The 10,560-nt window shown below is 41.1% G+C and overlaps 1 protein-coding gene across 1 annotated transcript in view; it reads right to left on the bottom strand.

Annotated features, from left to right (window-relative positions):
• The window catches only part of HPSE (heparanase), a 72,020-nt gene that overhangs the window by 47,853 nt on the left and 13,607 nt on the right, over positions 1-10,560 (bottom strand). Inside the window, exon 2 of the mRNA XM_012805305.1 lies at positions 8,881-9,034. Within this exon, the coding sequence (XP_012660759.1) occupies positions 8,881-9,034 (154 nt within the window). The remainder of the gene's footprint in view (positions 1-8,880; positions 9,035-10,560) is intronic.

Raw genomic sequence — 10,560 nt, 5'->3', positions numbered from 1 at the left:
GGGGGAGTGGGTGTGTATGCCATGCACATTTTCTAGAGGAACACTTAGGTTGATTCCATTTCTTTGCTATTGTGAATAATGCTGCAATAAACATATAAGTACAGGTATCTTTGATATATATGTTTGCCATTGGGTAGCTGCCCAGTAGTGAGAGTGCTGAATTGAATGGCAGTTCTATTTTTAGTTTTTTGAGAAATCTCCATACAGTTTTCCACTAGAGGTTGTACTTAGTAATTTACATTTCACCAACAGTGTGTAAGCATTCCCTTTTCTCTGAATCCTGTTCAATATCTGTTATGTCTTGACTTTTAAAAAACAACTATTCTGGCTGGTGTAAGATGCTATTTCATTGTGGTTTTAATTTGTATTTCTCTGATGATTAGTGATGTTGAGCATTTGTCGTTATGTTTGTGGGCCACATGCACGTCTTCTTTTGAAAAATGTCCATGTCTTTTGCCCACTTTTTAATGAGTTTGTTTGTTTTTTCTTGTTGAGTTGTTTGAGTTCCTTGTAGATTTTTTTTTTTAAGTTTCTTATAGATTTTTGAAATTAGTCCTTTGTCAAAGGTACATTTTGCAAATATTTCTCCCATTCTGTAGGTTGTCTGTTTACTCTTTTTTTTTTTTTTTTTACTTCTTCCTCCTGTAGTGTTTTCTTGCCCCCAATGTAGCTGGGGGATCACAAGGTCCGACTGTCTTGTTGTTGTTGTAGAGACAGGGTCTTATTCTGGCTCATTCTGCCTCAGGCGGGTCTTCAGCTGGTCTTGAACCTCTGAGCACAGGTGATCCACCTGCCCCAGCCTCCCACAGCGCTGGGACAACAGGTGTGAGCCACCACACCCGGCCGTCTGTTTACTCTTGACTATTTCTTTTGCTGTATAGAAGCTTTTTAATTTATTAAGTCCCATTTGTCTATTCTGTTTTTGTTGCATTTGCTTTTTAAGTCTTAGTCATGAATTATTTGCCTAGGCCAATGTCCCGAAGAGTTTTTCCTAGGTTGTTTTCTAGAATTTTTATGGTTTCAGATCTTACACTTAAGTCTTTAATCCATCTCATATATGTTGATAGAATAATCTTAAAAGTTTTATCAACCAGTCATTATATTTTCATCATTTTATTATAAAAATTGTAAACATACAGAAAAGTTGAAAGAATTGTACAGCAAATACCCATATACCCACCACCTGGATTCTATAATTAACAATTTGCTACGTTTGTTTTATTACGTGTCTGTCCATCTAACCATCCTCTATCTATTAATCAACCCATCTTGTTTTTTAATAGAGATGCAATTTTTATATAATAAATTCACCTTTTTTTAAAGTATAGCATTCAGTGGTTTAAGCATATTCCAATATCATGCAATCATTTCTATTATATAATTCCAGAACATTTCCATCACCCCAAAGGGAAACCCCAGTCACTCTCCATTGCTGTCTACTTTCTCTCTGTATGGATTTGCCTGTCCTGGATGTTTTGTGCAAAAGGAATCACACAATATGTGGTCTTTAGTTTTTGGCTTTTTTCACTTAACAAAATGTCTTTAAGGTTCATTCCTGTTGTTGCATAAATCAGTGCAAAAAGTATTTTGTGGCTGAATAATATTCCCTTAAATGGCTATACCTCTTGTATTTGTCTGTTTATCAACTGATGGACATTTGTGTTGTTTCCACTTTGGGGCTATTACGTATAAAGCTCTTATCAACGTTCATGTACAAGATTTTGTGTTTTCAGTTCTTTTGGGTACATGCCTAGTATAGAATTGCTGAGTCATATACTAACTCTATTTTCAACATTTTGAGGATGTCCCAGACTGTTTTCTACATTCCTAACAGCAATATATGAGGGTTCCATTTTCTCCACATCCTGTCAACACTTACTATTGTGTGTCTTTTTTTATTATAGTCATTTTTAGGGTAGGAAAGAACTTCCTTTTGTCCTCTTAGGTTCTGAGGCTGGGCCTCAGCATTAAACTGATGTAAGTCATATCGCAAGAGGAAAATACATAAATTGATTTAATATTTTTACATGTACACGAAAATCCTCAGAAGAAAAATGAATGCTCATATATCTTTGTACACAAAAAACAATACATTGTGGAGATGTAACAAGACAAAAGGGCTCTAACCTTTAGGTAGAGGCAGTAAATTGTGGAGGGCTGACTAGAAAATACTCGTGAAAACTAATGGAAGATAAAAGTTATATTGGTTTGTTTGTATAGGTCTGTTTTAGGGTCAACTCCCTGTTTCTGGTGATCGTGTTATTTCTTCTTGGTGCAAGAAAGGCATCTTTCTCATAGGAAATTTTATGACCTGCTCTTACGTAGGAGGAAGAGGGCAGAGAATCCTTCCTGCACCTGCTGTTTCTTAAGTGCCTTCAGTTCAAAATAATCCATTTGCAAAAGTGGCATATTTTGGTGAGGTGTGTTCTGAACCCCTTTACTATCCTAGTGGGTGTGAATTGAATTAATATTTCATTGTGGTTTTGACTTTCATTCCCTAATGACAAATGATGCCAAACATTTTTTCATGTGTTTATTGGCCATTTGTATTTTTTGGAGAAATATCTATTTATATTCTTTGCCCAGTATCTTATTTTGTGTATGAGCTGCAGACATTGGGATACTTTATTCTTATAGACTTCAACAATCATATTATTAACCAGAGCTCAACATTTGTTTATGATTCTTTTTCCTTTTAGGCAAAATTTATATGCAGTGAAATGCACAGATCTTAAGTGCAACATGGATGAGTTTTGACAAACACATACACCCAAACCTCTATCACTCCAGAACATTCCTTCAAGCCCTTCCCAGTAAATCCCTGTCCCCATCCCCAGAGGCAACCACTGTCTGACTTCATTCATCATAAAATAGTTCAACTTGCTCTAGAACTTCAAAAAAGGAAATGCTAACAAAGAACCACATTGTACATCCCCTTCTTTTTCTTTTTTTGAGACAGAGTCTCAAGTTGTCACCCCGGGTAGAGTGCTATGGCATCACAGCTCACAGCAACCTCAAACTCTTGGGCTTAAGCAATTCTCTCACCTCAGCCTCCTGAGTAGCTGGTACTACGGGCACCCACCATGATGCCTGGCTACTTTTTTGTTGCAGTTGTCATTGTTGTTTAGCTGGCTGGTGTGGGTTCGAACCCACCAGCCTCAGTGTATGTGGCCAGCACCCTACTCACTGAGCTATGTATGGGCACCGAGCCATACACATCCCCTTTATGTAAAATTTTTGAAATTAATTTAGGCTCTGTGTGTATCTGAGTTCATTCTTTCCTCTTTTTTTTTAAGTAGTTTTCATTGTTTGAATACACCATGGTTTGCTTATCTATTTTCCTATTGATTTGAAGCTGTTGTTTTTTTTTTTTTTTCTACCGTGAATAAAGCTGCTGAGAACATTCTTTTCTCCATCTATTTGTAGAACTGTATTTTCATTTCTCTAGGGTAAATAGCCAGGAGGGGGAACTACTGGGTCATAGCATTGATACAAAACCGCCAAAACTTTCTACTAAAGCAAGATTTAGTGCTACTAGTCTTTAAAATTTCAGCAATTCTAGTAGATATATAATACTATGTCATTGTGGTTTTAATTTAATTTTTGTTTCTCTTATGGGTGATGATGTTTTTATTTGTTTATTTGATTAGGTTCCTTTATGAAATGACTCTAAATTTTTGCAAATTGAACAGCATTTAAAATTATGAGGGTTGCATACCCTTTAAGAGAGTGAAAACTGAAACAGAATGTAGAATTCTGTGGCCCTGAGCCACTCTGCCTAGTGGATAAGTCAGTCCTGTGAGTGAGCACACCCTCTTTTAGTTATGGTATAAAAAACTATAGTAATTATAAAAGGGACCTCATAGTCCAAGTCACACATCTGGTTGTCCTGCCACTCTCAAGCATCTAAGAAAGCAATCCCTAGGAGTGTGGGTTGGCCCAGGAGTTCAAGACCAGCTTGAGCAACATGGCAAGACCCTCTCTCTATGAAAAAATAGAAAAATTAGCCAGGTGTGGTGGCACACACCTGTAGTCCTAGCTACAGGAAGACTGTAGGCAGGAGGATCACTTGAGTCCAGGAATTTGAGGTTGCAGTGAAATATAATGGTAGTACTGCTTTCCAGGCCAAGTGACCTGGGAGAGAGAGAGACCTTGTCTGGAGGGAGAAAAAAAAAAAAAGAGTGTGGATTGACACAATCTTTCCCTTGGTGGGTAAACATCTCTCAGCCCCAGAAAACACTTAGGAGGGGCACACCCATACATACATGTTTGGGGATTAAAGAAACTATACATATTTGATGTGGAAGTGTTTTAAGATAATTTAGCATGTTAGAGTAATGCAGCTTTGTAATTCTTAATTGTGATAGTGAGCAATTGATTTAGCTCATGATTTTAATTTGAAGTGTTCTAAGTTGAATTCATTAGACACTAACCTATCTAAGAACATGGGACAGTTTGTTTTTAATAGAGATGGGACATCCCAGTGTTGCCCAGACTGGTCTTAGGCTCCTGGCCTAAAGAGATCCTCCAGCCTCAGCCTCCCAAAAGGTTGGTATTATGGGCATAAGCCACTGCCTGTGACCCAGTTTTTGTTGTGGTTGTTGTTAAACAGTTCTTGGGAGGAACATCAAATATGCTAAATGTAAGTATAGCTGGAAATATTTAAGGAAATTTACTCAATTCAATTAAAAAACCTTTAAAGTGAATGTTGAAATTGACTAGATTTACAAAGGGAATTATGTTTTTAAAACTGTGACTTCTTAAAAGCTTCAGAAGTAAGTAGGTTTTGAATAATTTGAATGCTAATTTTAAAAATAACTTTCTGTGCACAAAAATCACTTATGAGGACAAAAAAACCCTTGCATTGACAATATATTGCACTGGAGAGTGCATTATATTAATATAATTAATATATATTGCACTGGAGAGATCATTCTCTAGATGGGCAGGGAGGAAGGCAGGTCGAGAAAGGCAGGGATACCAGAACCAAGGGAGAATAGCAGTCTGCTCCTTTTGCCCAAACCTCATATTTGCCATTTTTGGGTTTCAGTCCCAAGCTCAAATTCAGCTTGAGCTATGAATTTATCTGGGAATTCATATGTCACATGCCCTAGAGACTGACACCTTACTGTCAAAGCCCCTGTCAATCAGTTCACTATGATCACCTTTCCGTAAAACACAATCTGAAATTTGCATCAGTACCTGATCTCTCAAATATGGCTTCCACCTTGGCCCAGACTCAGCTTTTGCATTATTTATCTGGCTATTTAGTCCACCCAGATTCTTCTTTATACTCCCTGGGTGCAAAATTAGAGCTTTGGAAGCAGCCTCAAACTTTCAGTCACTAGGGTCCTATTTATGCTCATTTACCAGAGTAATAATTCCTTAAATGGTGCCCTGGTGGCCTGAAGAAATGGATGCCCCTTTCGAATTGCCCAGTTTGCATCCTGAGCACGATTTAACCACCCAGCAACATGGAGAATTCTGTTTTTATTTATCTCATTAATTAACTTTCTACTTACTTTGATAGCTGTTCTCAGACTAGCAGTGTCATATTGCTTGGATAGGGGAACGCTTAAAACGCTGAGCTAACACAGGCTATTCCAGGCTGCTGAGCCAGAACACAGTCCTTCCTGTGTGTCCATGGGATGGGTTTCAAGACCCTCGTGGATACCAAAATCCATGGATGTTCAAATCCCTGACATAAAATGGTGTCGTATAACCTACTACGCACATCCTTCCATATACTTTTAACATCTCAAAATTACTTATAATACCCAATGTGGTGAAAATGCTCTCTATATGGTTGTGATACTATTTTATGCATTCTTGTATTGCTTTTTTTTTTCATTGATTTTGGGATTTTTGGTGAGTATTTTAGGTTGAATGGGACCAGTTGGTTAGTCAATATGGAGGACCAACTATACATATTCACATGTAAACAGCATTAATTCTTAGACGTGAAGGTCATGATATTCCTACATGCAGACAGTTTAACAGTTATACTAATTTCACATTAAAGTTACATAGTCTTTGTTCCCTGTAGTATTGTCACCTGTATATTGTGGTGCGTTGGCCTCTTCTTTGAGCCTCCAAGGACTTCTCCTCCCATCCGTCCACAGAGTTGCCTCTGTGTGGTAAATTTGTACTATGTGCCAGCCAGTGTTTCCTGGCCGTAGTTGATTAAACAAGAATGAGAATCTAATTTAAGCTTGGTCATTGCTTTCTGGGAAATTGAGACGTAAAGACTGGAGAGAGTGCCTGTTGATGTGGAAACGCCGTCCTGTAAGTGTGGCTCTGTGGTTGTTGTGCAGCCAATCTCCCGCACCACACATCTGTAAGGCCACGAGTCTGCCTGCAGAGAGAGTGGGGCAGAGACTCCGGCAAAGAGAAAGTAGATATGGGCCCAGAAGCACAGCAGACACAAAGCCTCTGGTTTCTTTTTTTTTTTTTTTTCCTTTTTTGAGACAGAGTCTCACTTGGTTGCCCTCAGTAGTGGGCTGTGGCATCATAGCTCACACCAGCCTCAAACTCTTGGGCTCAAGCAATTCTCTGCCTCAGCCTTGGGAGTAGTTGGGACTACAGGCACCTGCCACAATGCCTGGCTATTTTTAGAGACAAGGTCTTGCTTTGACTCAGGCTGGTATCCAACTTGTGAACTCAGGCAATCCACGCACTTCGGCCTCCCAGAGTGCTAAGATTACAGGCATGAGCCTCCACGCTGAAGCCCCTGGTTTCTGACAGCTTTCTCATGCCTGTCACCAGGCCCTTGTGCTCCTATCAGGGACCAGCCCCAACTATGCTATAGGTTCCCTCCCAGTGGCTTATCAGGAACAAGAGGATGAAGGAAAAATGAGGAGACAGAGACTAGACAAAGTTTAAGAGGTAGCTGGGCCGGGAGACTGTATACCTTTTTCGTGAGGATCAACACAGCATGCAGTGTCTTGCTCCAGGCTAGCTCCGTTTTTATTTCAGACACCACTGCTTTAATCATAAATCTCATGAGGGAAAGGCAAGCAGTTATGGAATGGTTCTTACTGCACGTGCACTTCTCTAACTAAACTATTTCTTTAACTGACTATGTGAATTGGATGGATTTACTTTTTACCTTTATTGTTCTAGGGCATTTATGATCTTTAACACAAACAGGACATGGAACCATGGAAAGAGTCCAAGAGCAGGACATCAGAGAAGACCCCGATTAGGTCAGGCACACAAAACACAGGAGTGACAATTAATACTCAAGAAGCTCCCTGCTCAGACAGACAGACGCTTCTGGTCATACCAAGGTGACAGAAGAAAGGAGATATTTTATCTCCTTATCTAGTCTGGAGCAAATCTTGCCTTCTTTAACAAAGTTTATACATTCTGCATATCCTAACTCCACAAAAGCACTCACTCTCGGGCAATGCCCATAGCTCAGTGGGTAGGGCACTGGCCATGCACCAGGGCTGGTGGGTTCAAATCCAACCTGGGCCTGCTAAAACCAAAAAACTAGCTGGGTATTGGGCAGCGCCTGTGGCTCAGTGGGTAGGGAGTCAGCCCCATATACCGAGGGTGGCGGGTTCGAACCTGGCCCTGGCCAGCTAAAACAGCAGTGACAAATGCAACAAAAATAGCCAGGTGTTGTGGCAGGTGCCTGTAGTCCCAGCTACTCGGGAGGCTGAGGCAAAAGAATCGCTTAAGCCCAAGAGTTGGAGGTTGCTGCGAGCTGTGACACCATAGCATTTTTCCCTGAGGGTGACGTAGTGCTTATAACAAAAACTTGAATACTGGTTTTAAGCTTATGAAATCGTTATTCCTAGCAATGCAAGCGCATCAAGATATACTCTTTCCCTTCAGCCCTCCCACAGGCACCCGCATGCTCCTGAGTGTACGTCCTGTTCTTGGAATCTGTGAAGTACCCCACGTTTTACAACAAAACCTCTGTTTCATCCTGGGTCACTTTGCATGGATTTCTCTTACTTGTAACTCAAAGAACCTTGACTAAGAAGTATAAGCCATTTACTAAAAATTAGGCATGGAATCTGAATCTTTAAAAAGAAAAAAAAACTTATTTAGGAGAAAAATAATGCCAGCTTCAGTGAAAAAAGGATTGTGGCCTGAACAGTTATATTAGGATCTCCACCTTTACAGTTTCCATTCCCAGCTCAAAACAGATCAAGTGCCCTGTGAGTTCACCTGGAACACCAAACTGAACACATGTAGAAACAACCACATTGCATTTGCCCTTGATTTCCTCACCAACTTTTACTTTCCAGCAGAGATCTATGGATTCTACAATGTAATATAGCTGCTTAACAGCTCGGTTCATATCTTTTATCAGACACTTAATGAGAATATACTCGATCATGCCCATGGTGGAGGTACAAAATGAATGGTCTCTGGCCTCTAGAGGGAATGTCCAAGGCATAAATAGAGAACGTCAGCACCATAGATTGAATACCTGTACCCCCCAAAATCAGACACTGGAACCTAACACCCAAGGTGATGATGATATTAGGAGTGGGAACCTTGGGAAGTGGGTAGGTCACAGGGGTAGAGCCCCCAGGAATAGAATTGGTGCCCTCATAAAGGGGTCCCCAGAGAGCTCTCTGCCCTCCCACCGTATGTGGACCAGTGAGAGGACGCCCTCTGTTCACCAGACGCTGAACCTGCTGACACCTGCATCTTGGGTGTTCCAACCCCCAGAAATGTGAGGAATAGCTTCACTGTTAATGAGTAACCCAGGCTGTACTACTTCGTTACAGCAGAACCCACCAAGATAGTCAATAAATTACATGCAAGTTCCTTTCCTCCCATTTCTCTGTTGTTAGGGCTCGATGGAGATGTATGGGAGAGACCACAGGATCAGCTACCTGGTCTGGACAGGTCACCTACCTTAGAGCCTGAGCTAACAAAAATGTACCCAATAGGACGATGGAGACCCGGGTTCCAGGTTTGGCTTTGCCAACACCAACAGCTCTGTCTGTGGTTTCTACATCCAGCCTGCAGAAGCCTTTTCCTAAACTGATCTTCCTGTCTGTTTTCACAACTGGAAATGGAGCAAAGGGAAACTGAGGGAGGGGCTCACACGAGTAGATCACTCAGGATTCAGTTGTAGGAAACACAGTTCCACCTGTTTTAAAAGCTAATGAAGCACTCACAAAGTTGCTGAAGGGGTAGAAGTAAGGGCTCTAGGCTGGGCCTTTAGGATGATTTTCAAAGTTTATGACAGAATTGGCCCCAGTACAGAGTCAGAGGCTCAAGCAAGATGTGTTGACTTCAAGGACACAGCCTATGTGTTGACACCCCCATAACCTGATCCAGGACAGCTAACTCTGGAGATCACGAAGCCGCTGATGGATACCGGGATCCTGCTATGGAAAACCCCAATGGATCCAGGGCAGGATGTGCTAGGAAGACAGCATAGCAGGAAGGGTGGCCTCTGCCTCACTTCCACCTTCCAAACAACAATGAGTATAATAAAGCTAACAATTATTAATACTAACTATGGATTAATAGTTAGGCTAACCAATTTGTATGATTAACTCACTTAGTTCTCATTAAAAACCTGTTGAGGTAGATGTTGTTATTATCCCCATTTTACAGACATGGAAACTGAGGTAAAGAAAAAGTGAGCATATCCATGTCACATAGGTGATAAGTAGCAGTACATACATGCACGCAACTCATTGTATAATTTACTTCATGTCTAGAACTTAGCTGCAAGGACGTCTGGGAAGAAAATGTGGTTTTCCCCACTCTGTGGCTCCCAGGGGCACACTAGAAGGAGTTAGGATGACAGAGGCATGGCTGTCCTACCACATCCATCCCCAGGGAATAGCTGCAGGCCCAGGGCTGTCCACGGCAAAATGGCCACAGGAACAGTGAACAGCCATTCAAGGCATCTCTTTGTCTCTGCTGCCCTAAGATTAGCTCACCACAAAACCCTATCAAAGCAATACACACGACTTCTAGATTTTATCTGACATTTTGCTGTTTGATCAAGTGGCTGTCTTTCCCACTATTTGGTCTTTCTCTGGCGAGTCCTGCCCAGGATCCAACTCTTTTGTTGTCTGTGTCTGTTTTATGGATACAAAATTATAAAACTTTAAGTTATGTGTTTCAAATTTACTCATTTTTGGAAAAATATGAAGTCTTTTCTTTAAAAAAAAGCAAACCAACACTGTATAATAATTACATGCTGGCTCGGTGCCCATAGCATAGTGGTTACAACGCCAGCCACATACACTGAGGCTAGCAGGTTCATACCCAGCTAGGGCCAGCTAAACAACAATGACAACTGCAACCAAAAAATAGCTGAGCATTGTGGTGGGCGCCTGTAGTCTTGGCTAGTTGGGAGGCTGAGGCAAGAGAATCACTTAAGCCCAAGAGTTGGCAGTTGCTGTGAGCTGTGACACCATAGCATTCTACCGAGGGCAACATAGTGAGAATCTGAGCTGTGACACCATAGCATTCTACCGAGGGCAACATAGTGAGACTCTGAGCTGTGACACCATAGCATTCTACCGAGGGCAACATAGTGAGACTCTGAGCTGTGACACCATAGCATTCTAC

Source organism: Otolemur garnettii, unplaced genomic scaffold (assembly GCF_000181295.1).
Source record: "Otolemur garnettii isolate 467f Iridium unplaced genomic scaffold, OtoGar3 scaffold00039, whole genome shotgun sequence".
NCBI classification, from domain to species: domain Eukaryota; kingdom Metazoa; phylum Chordata; class Mammalia; order Primates; family Galagidae; genus Otolemur; species Otolemur garnettii.
The sequence above is the reverse complement of the archived record's forward strand: the minus strand, read 5'-3'. Positions and strand labels throughout refer to the sequence as shown.